Source organism: Eptesicus fuscus, chromosome 9 (assembly GCF_027574615.1).
Source record: "Eptesicus fuscus isolate TK198812 chromosome 9, DD_ASM_mEF_20220401, whole genome shotgun sequence".
Taxonomy (NCBI): domain Eukaryota; kingdom Metazoa; phylum Chordata; class Mammalia; order Chiroptera; family Vespertilionidae; genus Eptesicus; species Eptesicus fuscus.
The window spans coordinates 17,012,848-17,035,109 of record NC_072481.1 but is presented as its reverse complement, the minus strand read 5'-3'; the positions used below and the strand labels follow the sequence as shown (position 1 = coordinate 17,035,109).

Here is a 22,262-nt window from a genome sequence, read left to right as displayed (position 1 = left end):
TCAAATTGATACTTCTCATTTAATCTGGATCACGTGTGCAATTTTTACCTTCTAGTTAAATACATTGCCAGAATCTTTCAAAGCAGACAGAGAATAGGCTTCTTACAAATTAAAATGTTAAATAATAAAAATTGCCAGCTTATTATACAGTTTCTGACAGATTCCAATATGGTGGGTGCTAAAAAGTAATTCTATGTCAGTTGCTAGTAAAAAGGTAAATCTTGTATATACATAAAAAGAAATTTATAAGACTGTAGTGTCCCTGTTAAAACAAGAATATCTAGAATGGAATTTTCAGTAAATACTTGGGATGAAGGGTAAATCAGAATAGAAGAGAAAGCAAAATCTACATAAATTAATTCCTAATTTGAGAAATCAATAAAATGTATACATAAATTGATAAATACTGTCTCCATAGGTCACTGATTCCAAGGACTGGTTAGTAGTTAGTTTCTAACTAAATTATTACAGGACGTTCTGATGGATGCTCTCTTCTGTGATCAGTTTGTTCTGGCAGACTCCAGCAAGCATTTGCCCTTGAAAACAGTTCCGTGGGAGAAAGCTCTGAGGCAATCACTTTCCATAAACTAGCCACATAATAAGTCCGAAGATAGCAGCAATCACTGACAGGACAAGCACCAGGATACAGATCTTCTTGCGAGATTTTCTCTGAGAAGAGAAATATGTTAAGACACTCATCAAACAAGTGAAATTTTTTATTCTAAGAGTGCTTCATAAATCTGCCTCCTGGTTATTCAAAATCAACTCTATCCATGAATGAATATGCACAGACCTGCCCAAAATCTTAACAGTTACCAGAGCGAGGCATTAGTGCAAGTTTTAACTCCAGTTTCCCAAATACAGTTTAGCAAAATAACTGTTTATACCAATATTGCTAGGCATTATGTGCAATAAAGTAAGTTATTTGTGCATGTATATATTAATTAAGGTTTTATACCTATTATAACATTTTATGTTCAATGTAAAAAATATAGACAAGCAGAAAGGAAACAAAATAATCACCCACAGCTAAAACTGTTGACATTTTTATTATAGTTCCTCATTTATCTATGCAAATTGTTATCTGATATAATTGGGATCATACTATATGATGTTTTTCTCACGTAACATTTTAGCATAAAAATTTTATTATTATAAACTCTTCATAAATATCTCCTTTAATTTCCACATAATATAACATTGAGTGGATATAGATAATTTGCTTAATTATTCATTTGCTGTTAGATACTAAAGTCATCACTCAGTTTTTAAAAGGAAACACTATTATTAAACAAATTTCTTTAAGAACATTCCCAGGTAAAATACAGCTATCTTAGGAACAGAAAATTACTGAAATGCTATTGGTTTCTAAAAAGTCATGCAACACCCAATTGAGAAATGAGAAGGACCTCATTCACAATATTTGTACACAGGTAAAGACTCAGATATGTAATAAAACCAGTTTCAACTAATATGTAAGAGAATATCACTTTCCAGAAAGAATAATTAACTCCTATTTATTCATAGATAAATAACCCCAAAAGGATAAACCCCTATTTATTCATAGATAAGCAGAAGTCAGAGTTGATTTTATGTCCATCCTCTGTGGCAAAGTCAACAGAAAGTATCTGCAAAGTTCTTCTTTGTACCAATTGTTACCCTAGCTGAAACCCTGTATTTCAACTGTTTAGGATATAAAATTAGCCTTAAACCAGATTAAGGTATCATGTTAGCATATGGGGTTAGCTCAGTAGCTAAGAAGCTGTTATATAAGTTTATTCAAGGTTTGATGCCTTTTTGTAGGTCTCTCTGCAAAGGAAAATACTAAAAACGGAACTGGCACTGCAATTATGACTATCTCCAACTTAAGCCTAAGAAAAAGGCTGCAGTGTATTCTAGCGATTTTCAACTGGTGTGCCGCAAGAATTTTTAAAACATGCAATACCTGACCTCTTTTCCCTTAGATTGTCAAATTAAAAAATTACAACAGCCAACACAACAATAGCGGTCTGGTATGAATGAATCAAAATTATACCTATTTTTTATAAAAAATAACAACACACCAAACAACCTAAATTATACCTATTTAATATTTTTTGGTTGGCTGCAGAATTTTAGAGATTAGTTTATGTGTGCCATGAGATGAAAAAGGTTGAAAATCGCTGGGGTATTCTAATGGCCCATAAAGCCTGTAGCACAGAGTGGCTTTCTCTGGTGCCTCCCTTACCTGATAGTAAGCAGCTCGCTGTAACTGATCAGTGGCTCTTTCCACATGCACCTCTGAGCTTTCCACATTGGCTTCTATGCTATCTGCAAAAAAGAAGGGCAGTGGAAATTTTATCAAACTCACATGTTGCAAGACAGCAAATTGAACAAACTTCTGATGTTATGGGGATCCTGATTTCACCACCACCATTCTAGCTATCCAGCCATGAAAACAAAAGTTACTAACTCCGGCCCTGGCCAGTGTGGCTCAGTTGGTTGAGCATCATCCCATGCACCACCAAAAGCACTGGCTCGATTCTGGTCAGGGCACATGCCCAGGTTGCAGATTGGGGTGCATATGGGAGGCAACTGGTCAATGTGTGTCTCTCTCTCTTTCTCTTTCCTCCTCCTCCTCCTCCTCCTTCCTTTTCCTCTCTCTAAAATCAGTATTTTTTTAAAAAGTTACTAACTCCATAAGAGAATAGCCCTATTCTTTGGAAATAAACACTGAAGTATTTACAGGAAAGGGTTATAAAGTATACAACTCATCCACAAATGGCAGAGAAAAAATTATGTACACCTATGACAAGAAAAATATTTCTAAGCTACTCTAAATTAAAATTACAGCAGCCACAGAGTACGAAAAAGAGACAGAATAGTTAACCTGTTAATAGCCATGAACCAGCTCTGACAAAAGACTGCTCACATTTGTGTATATCTGTTGAAATTTAGGATTTATTTCCAGATGGCTACTTCTATATTATCTAAAAGAAAGAATAGGCAGGTGACATAGGGCCCCAGAAGGTATTAATAATACATACCAATCAGATCACCCTGGTCATGGATCATCATAGCCAAATCTTTAAATATCTGGTTGACATCCAAAATGTCAGCCTAAGGAACACCAAAACAATTAACTAACATTAAGCAACATGTTAGAGATTCATTTCCTCTACTTACCTGAAGTTAGTAACATAACTGAAGCTATTAACATAACACATGTGCTTTTAAAAAAATATATTTTATTGATTTCAGAGAGGAAGGGAGAGGGAGAGAGATAGAAACATCGATGATGAGAGAGAATCATTGATTGGCTTCCTCCTGCATGCCCCACTACTGGGGATCGAGCCCACACCCAGGCAGGTGCCCTTGACCGGAATCAAACCAGGGACTCTTCAGTCTGCAGGCCAACAGCTCTATCCACTGAGCCAAACCAGCTAGGGCAACACATGTGTTTTTAACCTTTTGCACTCGGATGTCGAGTGTGACTCGACACGGTTAGCATCGGTAGCAGCTCATATGTCGAATTGTATTGAATGTATCAATAATTTGAAATATATAAAAAATCCAAATAAATAAGTTTGTATGAAAAGAAACTCCAGTTTTTTATTCTACTGCCGCGCTTTGTAAAATCTGGGGTATTTAAAAAATTAAATCCTGAGTAGAATAAAGGAATCGAGAAAAAAGCAAGCGAGTGCAAAGGGTTAAGGCTTATAAATCATATATAAAGTTCTTAGAACTGTGCAATAAGCACTTCATAGTGTTAACTATTATGAATTATTACTTACTAGGTCCTCATGACACCCAATGAGACATGTTTATCCACGTTCTATAGAAGAGAAAATTGGGGCTCAGAGAGGTTTAATGATTTGTGTCAAGGTCTCACAACAAGTGGCCAAACTGAGAATTAAAAGTTCATGATGTTTTCATTATGCTACTATGCCTCCTTTATATTTAAATTAATCCTTCAGGCACGGCTGGTGTGGTTCAATGGTTGAGCATTGACCCAAACTCCAAGAGGTCACAGTTTGATTCCAAGTCAGGGCACATGCCTGGGTTGCAGGCTCCATCCCCAGTAGGGGGCATGCAGGAGGCAGCCAATAGATGTTGATGTTTCTCTCTCATTGATGTTTCTACCTCTCCCTCTCACTTCCTCTCTGAACTCAATAAAAACTTTTTTTAAAGAGTTTAAATTAATCACTCAGTAACTCTATGAAGTAAGTATCTTTGAGGATAATGAGGCTCAGAGAGGTTATGTAATCTGTTTAGTCACATAGCTCCTCAGTGAGAAAACTAAGTGTTACAGCTAGGATGACATCCTTAAAGCCCATGCTCTTTTTATTGCAATACATTGCCTCTCAGAATGACACAATAAAAACTGACACCTTGAAAGCAATGACTTCCTAATCATAACTTACAAGAATAGTTCTTCCTATCACCCTCAATTACTTGCTAAGAGTTTGCTTTTGTTGGGACAGACTACTAGTTGCTGTGGATACAAAAGGACTTAATAGCTAAGTAGGAATTGAGGGGATCAGCACACATCAAGATAAAAAAGAAGGGTTTTTATATGGGAAATGACTAATAAATAGTACAGAACATTGTGTAGAGGAGAAAGATTCTGCAGGAGAGGTAGGACTTGAGTTGTGCCTTAAAGCAAAAGAGAAGCAATATAAATGGAAAGGTAACTGAGTTAAAGAGCAATAGCCCAGTTTGGCTATAATATAGGTGCAATATTGTTATTTATAATAAATATATATTTGGTCTTTGTCCCATTCCCATCACAGAGCTCCTAAAACCTTGGAATTTCCTAAGTGAGAAAAGATAAAGGTGTCTTGTTATTCATAACAAGCCTTATTCAATCACACCAAAGTTTATGTTAAAGACTTGACTTCTGGATAATTCCTAAGGATGGAGGATGCTTTGAATCTGAAGGTTGGAACATTCAGCTGCACTCTGGGGCGGGGAGAGGTACCGGAGGCTGAATCAATCCCCAAAGGCCAATCATTTAATCAATCAAGCTCATGAAATGAAGCCTCCACAGAAATCCTAAACAACAGGTTCTGAGAGTTCTGGGCTGGTGAACGCATGGTGTTCCTGGGAGAATGGCACACCTGGACAAAGCATGGAAGCTCCACCCCCTTCCCCACATACCTTGCTTGCCTTATATGTCTCTTCCATTTGGCTAGTCCTGAGTTGTATTCTTCTATAATAAACCAGTAATCTAATAAGGAACTTGTTTTCCTGAGTTCTGTGAGCCACTCTAGCAAATTAATCAAAACCAAGGAGGGGGTGATGGGAACCTCTAATTTAGAGCCTGTCAGTCAGAAGCACAGATAACAACCTGAACTTGACAACGGTATCTGAAACGTGGGATTGAACTCAACTGTGGGATCTGATGCTATCTCCAGGTAGATAGTGTCAGAATTGAGTTAGATTGTAGGACATCCAGCTAGCGTGGCAGAATTGCTTGATGTGGGGAAAAAACCTACACATTTGGTGGCCATAAGTGTAGTATGAGAGGACAGGAGACACATAAGAGTATGTTATTTTCTATTAGAACAGGGATTGTATATTAGATATAGGAAATGACTGGACATGAAAATCGAGCCTGGCTAAGGAATTTGGACTTAATTCTGTTGAATGTGAAGTGCCCATTACATTCACTAAGTTACTTTGCTTTCCTTAGCTCAGTATGTTCTCTCCCTGCTATAACAGTATTTCTAATGTTAGAGAACAAACAGCAGTGAGTAAGAAAAAGAAAGATACAATATCTTTGAAGGAAATGAAATAATCCAACTTGAGGATGAAGTATCTCATCTAAGACCAGACACTGGCAGAACCCAGGGCAGTGTGTCTCAACCCTGAACACATATTATCATCTGGGAAATTAAAAAATATATATCTCTGATGCCCTGGCTGGTTAGTTCAGTTGGCTGGAGCGTTGTACTGATATGCCAAGGTTGCAGGTTCAATCTCCAGCCAGGGTATATACAAGAATCAACAAATAAATGCACAAATAAGTGGAACAACAAATCATTCTCTCTAAAGTCAATAAATTAAAAAAGTTTTAAAAACCCACCCCCAGGGCCTCTTGTGGATATTTGCCCATTTTTAACTTACAAAAAAATAGGAGTTCTACATAGTCCAAAGTAACAAATGGTGTGCGAGGGAGGAGAGCTGGGGATTTTTTTTTTAAAGTCCAAGTGGTTCTAATGTGCTGTCAGGGTTCAGAACTACTGCCACAGATGAAGGTCAGGGAGGAGCTCAAAATTGCTCATGTCCACAATCCTCCCTTCCCCGCTGCCCCCCAGGGATGGCAGTCTCTACCTTCATGTAGGAGGAAACTACGCAAGTTTAAGAATATTTTACTGGTCACTGCAGGATTAAAGTTGAAAACACAGGTAAGAAAGGCTTCACTACCTCTCTCTCAATCCCCAAATCAAAAATTATTCCAATTTCTCTGACCTACTGAAGTAATATCCACAACTTGAGATTAGACTTTGGGATGCACAAAAATGGAGCAAACCATTTGGCCTACCTTTATTCTGGGCTATTCAGACAAGCAAAGGGGCTCCCTGTAGAGCTCTACCTAACCTACAGATTGGCATTGAGGTCTGGGGGTGAAGTCTCAATCAACAATAAAATATCTGTTTGCCTTGCTGTTCTCCCTGCATATTCTCATGGAGACCACAGAAGATACGGTGCTTGAGGGGAGGATTTGGGTCTTCTTGGGCACCATGGCCACTGCCATCATAAAAGTCGTTCAGATTCACCATGATTACACTGAAACCGAATATCCACACCCCACAACACTCATTTCATGTTTTTTCATAATCACTGAGAGAAAATCCAAGTGGATTATACTGCACAGATACATTAAGTCAAACAAAAAACATGAACTCGCTCTCACCTCCAGCTGCCGAATCGCCGTTTCCCTCTCCTTAATAAGTTCCAGATCCTGCTCGGTGATGGCCACCTCATCCTCCTGGCTTTGCATCTGGTTCCACTCCTCATGGCTGCGGGGAGACAAGCACTCCAGTTGATTCCTCCTCTCAAAGGTGTGCCTGAGGCAGCACAGCATCTCTACTTCAGCAGAGCCTGTCCAGGACATTACAGGCTCACCTCCTCTGGTATCAATCAAGACAAAGCCCCTGAGGGCCACAGTTTTCATGTCCAGAGGCAAAGCGTTTATAACACCAAGAAAACAAAGTCCCAGATTTCATGGGCAAGACTGAGATGAAGCAGAATTATGAGGGATGGGACACCTGAGGTTTCTCTTCATTTTTCCTTCTTTTTTCTCACTATTTTTAAAGTTAAAAGTATAAAGAATAGAATCCCATCTCAACTAGCCAGCAGGTTGGCTGAATAATTCTTTTACCTGTCAAATGAGACGAGCTGCTCCTCTCTCTGCCTCTCTTCTGCCTAGAAAGCAGAGGGCATTATTGCTGCTGTTATCCAGAAACATGTCACAGACACACAAAACAATAGCTTTCTTTAGCTAGAGTGTAAAGAAGCAACAGCCCTTGGCTCCAACAGGATCTACAAGATGGCACAGGGCTCTGGCATTTTGTCTTGACTAGGAAATGGGTGAGAAAGAAAAATCTGCATTCCAGTTTGTGCTCAGAACTGAAAGCATACTAAACAAGATGAGAGAACATGGGCAGGAGAGAGGCTTAAAAATAATGAGCCCTGCCCTAGCCGGCTTGGCTCAGTGGATAGAGCATCGGCCTGCGGACTGAGGGGTCCCAGGTTCGATTCCGGCCAAGGGCACATGCCTGGGTTATAGGCTTGATCCCCAGTGCGGGGTGTGCAGGAGGCGGCCGATCAGTGATTCTCTCTCATCATTGATGTTTCTCTCTCTCTCCCCTTCTCCCTTCCTCTCTGAAATGAATAAAGAAAAAAATAATAATAATGAGCCCTGGCCAGTTTTGCTCAATGGTTAGTGTGTTGGCCCATAGACTGAAGGGTCTCAGGTTCAATTCCAGTCAAGGCCATGTACCTGGGTTGCAAGCTGGATCTCTGGCCCTGGTCAGGGTGTGTGCGGGAGGCAAGCAATCGATGTTTTTCTCTGTCTCTCCCCATCCCTTCCACTCTCTCTAAAAAGTCAATGGAAAAATATCCTCAGGTGAGGATTAACAAAAAAAACTGAAGTTCAAGTTTGTCCTCAGTAAATGTACTCAGTGCAAAGGCACTTTCAGTGCTCTGCTTACTTCTGCAGGTTCTCACTTTCTCTTAGATTTTGACCTTAATATTCCCATGGCTCTTAGGTATTTTTGAGAAGTTGGGTTGATAAAATCTAGTATTTGTTAATTCTCTTCAAAGAGAAAGCTAGTCCAAATAACTTAGCATACTATATTCCAAGAAACAGATTCATTCTTTCTTCTTTTTTTGTTTTTAACAGAAGACCAACATAACAATAAAAAAGAAAATTGTACATAATCCTACCTGTCACTTTTTAAAACTTTGTTAACATTCCTTTCTAGTCTTTGACCATATGCACACATTATTTTTTTACACAGGTTTTACCAATCTAGCATTTTGCAGCAGCTAATGTCATATCTATTATTTGGGGAAATAGTAAACAAAGGCTAATGGTCAGGGGAAGAAAACATAGGAAAGAACATCCTGAAATCTGCAAAGGTCTTCTTTGGGGAATAAACTTACAGAAAGTCGAGATCCAGCTCTTGCTCTGGCAATACTCTCCTTTTCCTTTTCAGACACCCTTCTCTGCACAGCCTGGAAATTATTTAAGGCTGCAGAGAAATCATTCATGAGGCGTTCCTTTTGAAGTCTCTGCTGGCGCTAAGGAAATAAAACAAAAACTTAAAATTTCATACTAATCTCAAACCATTGGGTTTCATACCCATTAAAAGCAGTATATTATACCTCCTAAAGATTTCCTACTGGGAAAATTACTATGATATAGGATCTTCCTTAAATTAATATATTTGCTCATTGCTAACTCAAATTCCTAGTTAACACTATAGGCCACGTCAGAACGAAAATATTCATTCTGACAACGCTGGAAACTGCATGTCATTTACCTTGTAAAGTAATCTCAGAAAGAATTGCATTTCAGAATTTTGGATCCCTGAAGAATCAAAAGCCGCCCTAGCCGGTTGGCTCAGTGGATAGAGCATTGGCCTGGAGAATGAAGGGTCCCGAGCTCGATTCCAGTCAAGGGCACATGCCCGGGCTGCAGGCTCAATGCCCCGTAAGGGGACGTGCAGGAAGCAGCCAATCAATGATTCTCTCTCATCGTTGTTTCTATCTCTCTCTCCCTCTCCCTTCCTCTCTGATATCAATAAAAATATTTAAAAAAAAGAAAAAAGAATCAAAAGCCAAATAAATGCCTTTGAACTCAGAATGGACCCAGGGGTTGTTTTTATTGAAGTGTTAAAACTGTATTCATCTATGCTGAGTTCACAGCTTCCTGAAAACCATAGAGTCACTTTCCTTTACTATGGTGAGGTTTTAAATCTTTGGGAACCTGAAAACTAGTTTGTACAGTACAGGCTACCTTAACTAAGCGTATCGATTCTATGTCTCAAAAAACACATAATGAGAGCACTTGCTGTGTGCTGAGAACATACATAGAAGTAAAAACTCACCCCGACCTCAAACAACTTACCATGTATTTATAGATAAAGGATATACAGATACAAGTCACAAATCATTATAAATAACTGCTATCAAATCAGTACTATAGGAGTTTAGAGGCAGGTATAATCAGTAAGAACTCAAGGAGTCAAAAAGGATTCCAGAGGAGGTGGTCACCGAAGCAAGAGTAAGGCGTGAGAGAAGGGGCTAGGCAAAGCCAGCGGGAGGACAGTGTGAGCAAAGGCACAGTGACGAGGACTATAAGGCTGGAACCAAAGGTTTTTTCGCGACAACAGCTAAACGATGAAACTGGAAAGGCAGGAAAGGAGCTGACCACAGCAGGTTTTTTAAGTGCCAAACAAATAATTTTGGGACTTAATCTCTAAAGAACAAAGATTTCTGAGCAGGAAACATGATGGGTACAAAATGATAACTTACAAAAATTAGTCTGTGATATTGTACAAGATAGAACAGAAAAAAAGAAACAAGTAAAAAAGATTACTGCAATAGTCTATCTAGATTTAAGGTTAGGAGGATAGGGTTTCTGTCAGTAATGGTAACATAAAAAAATAAATTTAAGAAACATTATGGCTTAGTGAGTGGCTGTGGGGGAAGGGGGTAAAGTCAAGAATGACTCAAATTTCACACTGAAGAGAGTGATGGTAATACTGAAAGCAAACTTAGATGAGGAACTTTTTTTCCTTTTTCTGGGATTTTTATTTTTTCATAAACATTGTAACAATAAGGGGAGAAACATCATGCCCCAATCTATCAAAAAATACTCTTTTAGCCCTCGCTGGTTTGGCTCAATGGATAGAGCATCGGCCTGTGGACTGAAGGGTTCCGGGTTTGATTCCAGTCAAGGGCACATGCCTGGGTTGCGGGCTAGATCCCCAGGAGGAGGCGTGCAGGAGGCAGCCAATCAATGATTCTCATCATTGATGTTTCTCTCTCTCTCTCTCTCCCTCTCTCTCTCTCTCTCTCTCTCTCTCTCTCTCTCTCTCTCCCTCTTCCTTCCTCTCTGAAATAAAATAAAAAAAATAAAAAAAAAAAACTCCTTTAAATATAGCACATACACTTTCCAAGTTATCATACTCTTCACAATTACGGTCTTTGTTACATAACATTCCATCAAACTGATCTAGTAATTTTATGTAAACATTCCTTCTAGATTGTTCCCACTTTTTAAATATTCTAAACAAAGCTAAAGTGAGCCCCTTTATGATAGCTAGTATTTATAGAGTGCTTACTATGTGCATGTACTGATATAAGTACTTTATATAATAATTCATTTAATCCGAACAAGATCCTACCTTAGTTAGGTACTATTACAGTCCCTATTTTACTATTATAGTCCCCCTTTTACAGAGGCACAGAGATTGGTTAATAATTTGCCAGGGTCACACACAGTAAGTGGCACAGGTAGAATTTAAATCCAGGAAATTTGGCTCCAGAGTAAAGTTGTTTTTTTCCTCTTAGTACTTTTTTCCTCAGGACAAATTTGGTTGAGTGGGAATATTAGGTCTAAAGGCTACATTTTTTATGATAATACGTATTGCAAATCAGCTTAGATAAGGTGTTTAGGAGGAATGGGAGGAATTCAACATAACACAACACACTACATTTCAGATGAAGAGGAGAGCTCAGAACAGGAATGGGCAATAGAGGCTTAGAGGCTAGGGCTGGAAAAAGATCCGGGGGTCATGTTCATAGAGATGACAGGGAGCTTATAAAAGTAGATAGGACTCCTGAGGGGGAAAGCAGAGTGAGAAAATTACAGGATCAATGGATGGCAGAGCATGCCCATTCTAGGAAGCAACAGACTCAGAGAAGGAGGCCGAGACGCAACCTGGGATTAGAGAAAATAATCCTGAAAAGGTTCACCAGAATTGAGGGACAGAATGAAAGGAAGAAGAAAGGTTTCAGTGGAGACAGGCTGGGCAAGAGGATCAATGAATCAGAGAAGAAAAGTGAGTAAGAACCAAAAAGGCCATTGGATTTAGCAACTAAATAATCACTGATGATAGTACATAAATCTGAAAAAAAACACTGAAAAGTAGAGTAAATGGCTTGAGGCATAGGACAGTAGCACAAGATGGGTAATGTGGCTGATTTTAATTAGATGAACAAAGACTTGAAAGGAAAAGAGTATTCAGCACAATAGGAGGAAGGAAATTAAGGAATTATATTTCACTAGAAACAGTATGTAGATCTATTTCGTGTTTTATGATCCACGATAATGGAAGGGAACATTAACATGCATAATCCAAAAATAACTTCTATCTGATTTGGAATACATTAGATCCTTTTTTGTTTGTTAGCAGAGTTGACTTTCTAATTATATTTTGGTTAGGCTGCTATTTATTTCTTAAGTACTTTCAATGCTCTGTTTGCATCAGACCCTTAGACTCCTTTTTTATCACTAAGATTATCTACAAGAGTGTATTCTCTAAGTGCACAGCTGGGAGGAAAAGAGGGGTAATTTTGAAATAATTTAGAGATATTGGATGGAACTTTGTCGGTACTGAAATATCAGCATGAGTAACACTAAAACAGCACACATACGGGTAACCAAAGAATGAGTGCATGAAGATTATCTTCTATCTTAACTACTTTGTAGCAGGATGAGAAAGCATCCTCTCTTTTGTGCAAGGGGCACCAAAACTCCAAAGACTGAGCATACACTTCATTAAATAGCTTGCCAGGTATAGATTAAACTAGTGATCTCCAAACTTTTTTTGATGGAGACACACGTAAGACTGTGACATCTTGATCCAGTATCATATATATACATATATATGAAACAAGTTTCATGTAACAACAACACACTCTATTTCTACTCTATGTCAAAGGAATGTTTATATAAAATTACTAGATCAGTTTGATGGAATATTATGTAACAAAGACCGTAACTGTGAAGAGTATGATAACTTGGAAAGTGTGTGTGCTACACTATTATTTTATGTCCCAACAGCCACAACTCACTGACAACCCCTGGATAGGGAAGTTGTAGACTTTATCTTTAGGGCCATCATAGATAAGACATCATCATTTAAAAAGTTCAATAATAGGCTCTGGCCAGGTAGCTCAGTTGATTAGAACATCATCCCGATACACCAAGGTTGTGGGTTAAATGCCTGATCAGGGCACATATAAGAAACAACCAATGAATGTATAAATAAGTAGAACAACAAATTGATATCTCCCCCCCCCTTTCTCTATCTAAAATTTTTTAAAAAGTAATATAAGTTAAGTGCCCCCATGAATGGTATAAAAGTTAAAAGCAGCCCTAGCTGGTTTGGCTCAGTGGAAAGAGCATTGGCCTGTGGACTGAAGGGTCCTGGGGTTTGATTCCAGTCAGGGGCACATGCCAGGTTGTGGAAGGCATGCAGTAGGCAGCAGATCAATGATTCTCTGTCATCATTGATGTTTCTATCTCTCTCTCCCTCTCCCTTCCTCTCTGAAATCATATATATATATACATATATGTATATATATATATATATATATGTGTGTGTGTGTGTGTATATATGTGTATATATATATATATATATATATATATATATATATATATAATTTTAAAGTGCCTAAAATGTAAAAAAAATGGATAAAGATCATTTTTTTAAAAAGTTAAAAAAAATGGATTCACAACAGGCTTAGGTAAGTGAAGGTTTTTCCCCTGGAAGAGAGAGAATTTGAGGTAGATCATGAATGACAGGTAAAAGAGTCCAGCCACAATGGAGGGAGCACATCTGACTTCATGAACGTGTGAACAAAAGGCAGGGAAGAACAACGAAACAATGAATCCCTATAAAAAGTGTGTGTTTTTAAGGATTTAAATGGCACTGAATAAAATTACTTGAAAAGAGAAGTCTTTTTTTCCCTGAGCATTTCCTCAACCTGAGACCTATGAAAGACTTGTGATGGGATGTGAAAGTGAAGGCAAAATGTAAAAGACATGTGATTGGAATATATAGATACTAGATACAAAACAAACTAGTATGAAGCCTGAAAACGTAAAGCTGCTAGCCCAAGCCCAAAAAGATGCAAACGCTGAGATTCTTCTTCAGTTAAACCTATTAGTACTACTATATTAATATGTTCTTATTAATCATAACAGCAGCCACCACATACTGAGTACCTACTAAATGCCAGGCAATTTGCAAGATCTGGTGCACACATTCTTTTTCTTGTCACAATGGCCACATACTCCCATTTTACTGATAATGAAGTTGAGGTTTAGAGAAGGTCTATCTAGCACAAAAGGCCAAGTTATTTTTGTTTCACACACTGTATTTCTATTAAAACAAAGTCCTTTTTAAATTAAAAAACAAAACAGAAAACAGAAAATACCTACCTGTTCTGAAGTAGATAAGGGGAGGGGCAAAGACCCTAATTCCTTCAGTAATTCATTTGTTTCCTTGGCAAGCTGATTTGTAGAGTGTTGCAACTGCTGCCTAAGAGAGAAAAAACAGGTTTTAGAATATCCTCACTTCTTGAGGGCTGGTATAGTTAGTATCAGCTTATTCTCAGAGTGTCTCACAATGCAGGGAATGAAAGGGTACATGAAGAAATAGGTTCCTAGATGCCTGGGTTCACAACAAAATTCCAGAACTACTGCCCAGTCAAACCCACTTCAAGGCTTCCTCCTATTACCGAGTTAAAAGAACATGTCTCAGTGAAATCTGATGATCAGGTATTTTAACTCTTTGGGGAGAAAAGAAAGCATATCAGCAGTTGTGATAGAAATATAAGAAGAGCTACTGCCCCACTGCTAACTCTAATAGTTTTAACACACTGGACTCTCTCACAAAACTCTCACAATGAGTTGTCCAGGAGTTCGCACGGCTACTGTCACAGTCCACTGCCTAGAGACAGAATCCTGGCAGTTGGATGAAATGTGCATTAAAAGCACAGCTCCTACCCTAGGGAGCAAGCTCCCAAGATCTTGCTTAAAGCTGATGCTCCTTCAGCTTTAGCCTTGACTCCCTACCAGTTTTTTATGCTTGACTTTCTGCTTCTTCCCTCTAAACAAAAAAGCCCTATAGTGTGAAAACATACGTATATAAGGAGTAGACAGAAAAGGACATTAAAGAGGCAAGGATATCCTATATAATAAAAGCCTAGGTGGTGTCGCACGACATCATCACAAGATGGCTGCCACAAGATGGCTGGCACAGATGGCCGGCAGGAGAGGGCAGTTATAGGTGATCAGGTCGGCAGGGGAAGGCAGTTGGGAGCAATCAGGCCAGCAGGGAAGGGCAGTTGGGGGCAATCGGGCCAGCAGGGAAGGGCAGTTGGGGGCAACCAGCCTGCAGGGGAAGGCAGCTGGGTGTGACCGGGCTGGCAGGGGAGGGCAGATAGGGGTGATCGGGCCGGCAGGGGAGTGCAGTTGGGAGCGACCAGGCCTGCAGGGGAGAGCAGCTGGGTGTGACCAGGCCAGCAGGAGAAGGCAAAAGGGTGCAACCAGGCCTGCAGGGGAGGGCTGTTGGGGGCGATCGGGCCAGCAGGGGAGGGCAGTTGGGAGCAGTTGGGCCGGCAGGGGAGGGCAGTTGGGGGTGACCAGGTCAGCAGGGGAGGGCAGTTGGGAGCAACCAGGCCTGCAGGGGAGGGCAGCTGGGTGTGACCAGGCCGGCGGGAGAAGGCAAAAGGGTGCGACCAGGCCTGCAGGGGAGGGCAGTTAGGGGAGACCAGGCTGGCAGGGGAGGGCAGTTGAGGGCAATTGGGCCGGCAGGGGAGGGCAGTTGGGAGCAGTTGTGCCGGCAGGGGAGGACAGTTGGGGGTGATCAGGCCAACAGGGGAGCAGTTAGGCATCAATCAGGCCAGCAGGGGAGTGGTTAGGGGGTGATCAGGCAGGCATCCAGGCAAGCGGTTAGGAGCCAGCAGTCCTGGACTGTGAGAGGGATGTCTGATTGCCAGTTTAGGCCTGATCCCATAGGGGTCCCAAGGGGTCCCAGATTGGAGAGGTGCAGGCCAGGCTGAGGGACACCCTCCCTCATGCACGAATTTCGTGCACCGGGCCTCTAATCTATATATATAAAAGCCTAAGTGACTGAATGACTGGTCACTATGACGCACACTGACCACCAGGGGGCAGATGCTCAATGCAGGAGCTGCCCCCTAGTGGTCAGTGCACTCCCACAGCAGGAGTGCTGCTCAGCTGACTGACGAGTGCCAGACACTGGGCTCACTGCTGGCAAGTGCAGCTGTGGTGTGAGCCTCTCCCGCCTCTGTGGCAGCATGCTACCAAGCAGTGGTGACGCAGGCACAGTGGGGCCAGGATAAGTGGGAGTGGGCGCCATGCCACTTTGCGCACTACTACATTCCCCCAGGGTCCCGGATTGCGAGAGGGCGCAGGCCAGGCTGAAAGACCCCACCAGTGCACGAATCCGTGCATTGGGCCTCTAGTATAATATATTAGGTGGAAGTGAAAAGTAGTGGAAATAGCCCGGCCTGTGTGGCTCAGTGGTTGAGCGTCAACTTATGAACTAGGAGGTCATGGCACATGCCTGGGTCTCAGGCTAGATCCCCAGTAGAGAATGTGCACGAGGTAGTTGACCAATGATTCTCTCTCAGCAGTGATGTTTCTATCTCTCTCTCCCTCTCCCTTCCTCTCTGAAATCAATAAAAATATATTTTAAGAAAGAAGAAAAGTAGTGGAAATACAAAAAGAGCTCCTCTCAGTCATGATTTCCTCTATCTGGCCATTTTTACAAAGGTTTTAAGGGAGGACAGAGAAACCACACTACTAATTATTAATGTTTCTTCACTGCAAAGGGACCTCCAAGATAAAAAAAAAAAATAAGAGAGTCAAAAACAAGAGGGAGTCCATCAGGAGCCTGAACATCCCAGACAGGACTAACATATCCAGAGATATTTCACATCTTCCTGGAAAATGCTCAATGTAGTAAGTTATTCTCTCATTTCACAAAGTCTAGGACAGGAAATAAAGAACATTACTCAGTATCTTTTAAAGATGAAGAATAGAACTTCAAAAAGCAGAAATGTACTCAAGAAGGATGTGATCAAAAGAATCAGCCCTAGCTGGTTTGGCTCAGTGGTTATAGCATCGGCCTGCGGACTGAAGGGTCCCAGGTTTGATCCCAGTCAAGGGCACGTGCTCGGGTTGTGGGCTCAATCCCCAGTAGGGGACAGCCGATCAATGATTCTCTCTCAATATTGATGTTTCTATCTCTCTCTCCCTCTCCCTTCTTCTCTGAAATCAATAAAAATATTTTTTTAAAAAAAGAATCATATGTGTCTACTATTCTCTCAGACTCCCCTGGGATCACTCTGAATACATTTTTCTTTCTTTTTTTTTTAAATATATTTTACTGATTTTTTACAGAGAGGAAGAAAGAGGGATAGAGAGCCAGAAACATCGATGAGAGAGAAACATCAATCAGCTGCCTCCTGCGCACCCACCACTGGGGATGTGCCCGCAACCAAGGCACACGCCCCCGACCGGAATCGAACCCGGGACCCCTGAGTCCGCAGGCCGACGCTCTATCCACTGAGCCAAACCGGTTTCGGCTGAATACATTTTTCTAATCATGTATATAGTTGGGAAATCCAACTAGATGAGATGAGCTCTGCAGATCATCAGGCCTCTGCCAACAGGGAGGCTCATTTAGGCAAAATACAGTTTAAGAGAGGTAGGTTTCCCTTCTTTATTTCCCTAAGCTGTTCTGCTAAACTGCCCAGGGGAAGAAAGAACCAGAGATCAAGGACTTTAAGAGGCAGGGAATCCATTAATATATTTTGTTGCCCCTCTTCTAGATCCAGCTATTAATTACCTCATGTCCCACTGCCTCTCATTCTGACTTCATAGGCCTGACACCCAAGCTGCCATGCAGCATTGACTTCAAGTGTGTCCTTGAAGGACCCTCACAAAACCCAGCCTTGTTAGGAAGCTACTCACAGATTTTCCTGTAGCTTGGCGGAGTCCTGCTTAGTTTCTAGTTGGCTCATCAAATTCTTTAGCTGAACAGCTGCAGAGAGGGAGGAGAAAAACTTGTTAAAAGAAAAATAGATTCATCATGAGCAACCTACATCTAAGATCACCAGTTTCTTTCTATATCCTGAACAAATACGTGCAACTAACAGAAAGATTGCTATGATCAAAACCTTGGCATATACATATACATTCCCTTTAAAACTAAATTCCTGCCCAGCCAGCATGGCTCGGTGGTTGAGCATTGACCTATGAACCAGGAAGTCACTTTTCAATTCCTGATCAGGGTACATTGGTCAGGGCACATGCAGAGCTGTGGACTGATCCCCAGTAAGGGGTGTGGCACGAGGCAGCTGATCAATTATTCTCTCTCATTGATGTTTCTCTCCCTTTCTCCCTCTCCCTTCCTCTCTGAAATCAAAATATATTTTTTTAAAGAAACTAATTTCGGGGTTCACCTTTGTCTATAGAGTAACTACATCTCTAAGTGGAGGGTGGTGGTTTTGTTCATCACCCCCAAAGAACTTCCGAATTTTTCCAGATTTCCCATGGCACTGGATAAAAATGTAATAACCTTTCTTTTATTTTTTTAAATATATTTTTTAATTGACTTCAGAGGGGAAGGGAGAGGGAAAGAGATTGAAACATCAATGATGAGAGAGAATCATTGATCAGTGACTCCTACACATCCCCTACTGGGGATCGAGCCCGTAACCCGGGCATGTGCCCTTGACCTGAATCGAAACTGGGACCCTTCAGTCTGCAGGTTGACGCTCTATCCACTGAGCAAAACTGGCCAGGGCTGTAATCACCTTTAGAAAAGCCTTAATACAAAATATCAATTCACAATAAAAACTACAACCCACTAGTACACAATTTTTTATAGCAAACACTTTTGAAAAGACAATGTATATTTTTAAAAAATATTTTTAAAACTAATTTCAGAGAGAGGAAGGGAGAGAGATAGAAACATCAATGAAGAGAGAAAATCATCAATCGGTTGCCTCCTGCATGCCCCCTATTGGGGATTGAGCCTGCAACCCATGCATATGTCATGACCAGAAATATGCTCAACCACTGAGCCACACTGGCCGGGCAATGTACATTTATCTTATATAATAAAAGACTAATGTGCAAATCGACCGAGTGGTGGAATGACTGGTCGCTATGACACACACTGACCACCAGGGGGCAAACACTCATTGCAGGAGCTGCCGTGGGAGCGCTGCTCAGGCAGAAGCCAGGTTCTTGGCTGGTGAGCACAGTGGGGTGGCAGGAGCCTCTCCCACCTCCATGGTAGCACTAAGGATGTCCGACTGATGGTCTGGACATCCCCTGAGGGCTCCTGGACTGCAAGATGGTGCAGGCCGGGCTGAGGGACCCGCCCTCTCCAGTGCACAAATTTCGTACACCGGGCTTCTAGTTATTAATAAAAAGTTACCACTGACTGAGCACCTCTGTGTGTCAGGCACTATATTAGGAGCTTTGTATACATGATCTTATTAATTTTCAGTAAAGATCTGAAGCATATATATCTTCATTTTGCAGGGGAGGTAATATATTTAAAGAAGTATCTTATACTAGAGGCCCGATGCACAAAATTCGTGCACAGGGGACGTGTCCCTCAACCTGACCTGCACCTTCTCCAATCTGGGACCCCTTGGGGGAGTCCAACTAAACTGGCAGTCGGACATCCCTCTCACAATTCGGGACTGCTGGCTCCTAACCGCTCGCCTGCCTGCCTGATTGCCCCTAACCACTTCTGCCTGCCAACCTAATTGCCCCCTAATCACTCCCCTGCCGGCCTGATTGACGCCTAACTGCTCCCCTACCAGCCCGATCGCCCCCAACTGGCCCCCCCCTGCTGACCCAACCACCCCCAATTGCCCTCCCCTGCCGGCCCGATCGCCCCCAACTGCCCTCCCCTGCAGGCCTGGTCCCTCCCAACTGCCCTCCCCTGTAGATCTATTGCCCCCAACTGCCCTCCCCTGCCGACCTGATTACCCACAACTGCCCTCCCCTGCCGGCCATCTTGTGATGACATGAGGACAGCCATCTTGTGATGATATCACGCAAGGGCATGATGCCACCTAGGCCTTTATTATATAGGATAAAGGTACACAATAAGTAGAAGGGCAAAAAAGTCAATCTTGGGTATATACCTGTGTTCTTTCAACTACTAGTATGCTAACTATAGTCAAGTACACGGTTTTGTTAGGTAATTCTACCTTTTCCTAGATATTTTGCTAAGACTAAGGAATGATCATGTTTGAATCCTGGATGTTTAAGTCCCTAGCCCTGAACCAGCAGTGATCCAAAGGAATTGATTAACTAGCAGCAAGAAGGAACAGCAGCCTGCCTGGGGATCTGAACACCCCACCCGTCCTCAATGATTTCTGCAACAGGAATAGAGCCCTCAATTTCTTTTGTGTCCTGCTTCCATGTCCTTTTTTATGCTGTGGAAGTTCTAAGTTCATTGACCATCCTTATAACCAGTGTTTTGAACTCTGAATCCAATAGATTGCCTGTCTCCATTTTTTTTTTTTTCCTGGAGTTTTGTTCTGTTCTTTCATTTGGGACATATTTCTTTGTCTCCTCATTTTGGCAGCCTCCCTGTGTTTGCTTCCATGTATTAAGTAGAGCTGCTATGTCTCTGGGGCTTGACAGAGTGGCCTAATGTAGCAAGTGTTCTGTAGGATCCAGTGCCACAGCCTCCCTGATCACCCAAGCCGGGCACTCCAGGCGCTCCTCCCCCACCTCATGTGGGCTGTGTACACCCTCCTATTGTAGCTGAGCCTTGATTGCTATTGGCACATTGATGGGAGGGGTTTACCCCCAGGCCAAGTAGGCTGCAAGGACTGACTGCAACCACTGACCACCAATCCCTGACCTCCGTGCAGGATCAGCTGTGCAGAGGCAGGACTTATTTCAGCGGGGCTTTGGTGCCCACTTAGTACACCCCTTGAGTGTGTCACTTGTGGAGGTGGTTGGGTGGTGTTTCCAAGTGGTCTGAAGCTGTCCACTGGGTGTGCTGGGCCTCCTGAAGGTACAGGCCAAGGTCAGTGCCACCTACTTTCTGCCTAGGGTGACCCAGCATGAGCTACAAAGTGATCTGCAGATGGCTGCTACCTGTTCTGGGCTTAGAGGTGCCCAGGTGAGGTCAAGATGTGAATCAAGGCCGGCTGCTACTAGTGCTCGGTGTGGGGCCACTTTTCCTGAGGTATGGGGCACAAGGAGACCATATGCTGCTCTTTTGAGAGATTTTAGGAAAGTCTAAAGCATGAGCCAAGACAAGCCATTCCTATTAAAAAGCCACTAGAAACAGCTTGGGTGGGCCCCACAGGTTGGGTTGGTTAGGGTCTCTGGAATCATCATGGTGGGGCAAATAGCGTGAGCCTGGTTAATGCAGACTTAGATATGGTGCCTGCCTGCCATCTCTGGGGAGCATGGGGGTCTCAGAAAAGGAACAATGGCCTCTGCCAGCACTTTTGTGTGACAGAAAGCCACCCCACCCCAGCTTTTACCCCAATAACAAACAATTCAGTTCCTCCCCTCAGGTCCCTGCTGCCTTTCAAGCTGCTTGCCTCTGGAGCTGGAACACAGAGGGAGTAAATCAGAGTAAGTCCATGTGTGGGCCCTTTAAGAGGAACTGCCTCGGGCTCCAGCAGCCTTCTGTCTCACTCAGCCACAATCCCTGCTGATTTTTACAGCCAGAAGTTATGGGGACTTCTCTTCCTGGCACTGGAACCCTGGGATCAGGGGCTGGTGTGAGTCTGGGACCTCTCACTCTCAGAGGGACCTCTGCAGCCACAATATCCCTCCTGATGATTACCCACCACACATGTGTGGGACCAACCCCTTCTGCGTGTCTGCCCCTCCTACGGGTCTCAGTGTGGCTTCTTCTTTAAATCCCTAGTTGTAGGACTTCCATTCAGCTAGATTTCAGATGTTCTGAATAGTGGTTATTGTGTATTTAGTTGTAATTTTAATGTGGTTGTGGGAGGATGAGAGGACCGCATTTACCTACACTGTCATCTTGATGGGAAGTCTCCTATGTATTGTCTTTTTGCATCTACAATAACGTACCTTTGGAATGTCAAAGTAATCTTTTCCAGACCCCTCAGGACACGGCCATCACACCAGAGACCAGAACATGAGGCCACAGAACCCCTCCTTGTTATCTTACTGTGTTGATATATACCATCTTTGTGTTGTAATTGATATAACTATCCTGTATCTGCCAATGTAAAAGAAGTATGTGTCTCTTGGTTTTACTTTTTATCTAATTTCAGAGGTTTCCCTGCTTTGCTTTCTCCCGAATCTCTAATCTACCAACAATGGACTTCACGTAACCACCCCCCTCCCCAAGTCTCCTCCTTTGATTCTAATGTATAAAATAAGCTGTAAGCCCCTGAGGCACCTGTTATTAATTAGTGAATTCTGCCAAAATATTCAGTTTAAATATATAGAAATATGGCTTACCCAAAACATAAAAATTAAACATCTAGAGCCTCTAGGGGCACTCTTAAAAATAATAATGAGCTGTAAAACTGCCATTATCTGGAGCATTTTCTCAATTCATTGAGATTTTGCTTTCTGGCAATTGTCATCAGTTTGGCTCAAATAAACTCTTCTACAAGACTTTTTCTTAAGCTGGACTTTCTTTAGTGGACAGTCTCTAAGTCTGATAAGAAACAATGATTAAACAAAATCTTCTAAT

The 22,262-nt window shown here is 41.9% G+C and overlaps 1 protein-coding gene across 1 annotated transcript in view; it reads right to left on the bottom strand.

The window, feature by feature from the left end:
• The window catches only part of STX12 (syntaxin 12), a 32,357-nt gene continuing 10,095 nt past the window's right edge, over positions 1-22,262 (bottom strand). The window contains exons 2-9 of the mRNA XM_008148003.3: positions 17,510-17,579; positions 13,946-14,045; positions 8,653-8,790; positions 7,367-7,410; positions 6,899-7,004; positions 3,027-3,099; positions 2,228-2,310; positions 1-669 (exon numbers count right to left, since the gene is read on the bottom strand). Of these exons, the coding sequence (XP_008146225.1) occupies positions 574-669; positions 2,228-2,310; positions 3,027-3,099; positions 6,899-7,004; positions 7,367-7,410; positions 8,653-8,790; positions 13,946-14,045; positions 17,510-17,579 (710 nt within the window). The 3' untranslated portion in view covers positions 1-573. The remainder of the gene's footprint in view (positions 670-2,227; positions 2,311-3,026; positions 3,100-6,898; positions 7,005-7,366; positions 7,411-8,652; positions 8,791-13,945; positions 14,046-17,509; positions 17,580-22,262) is intronic.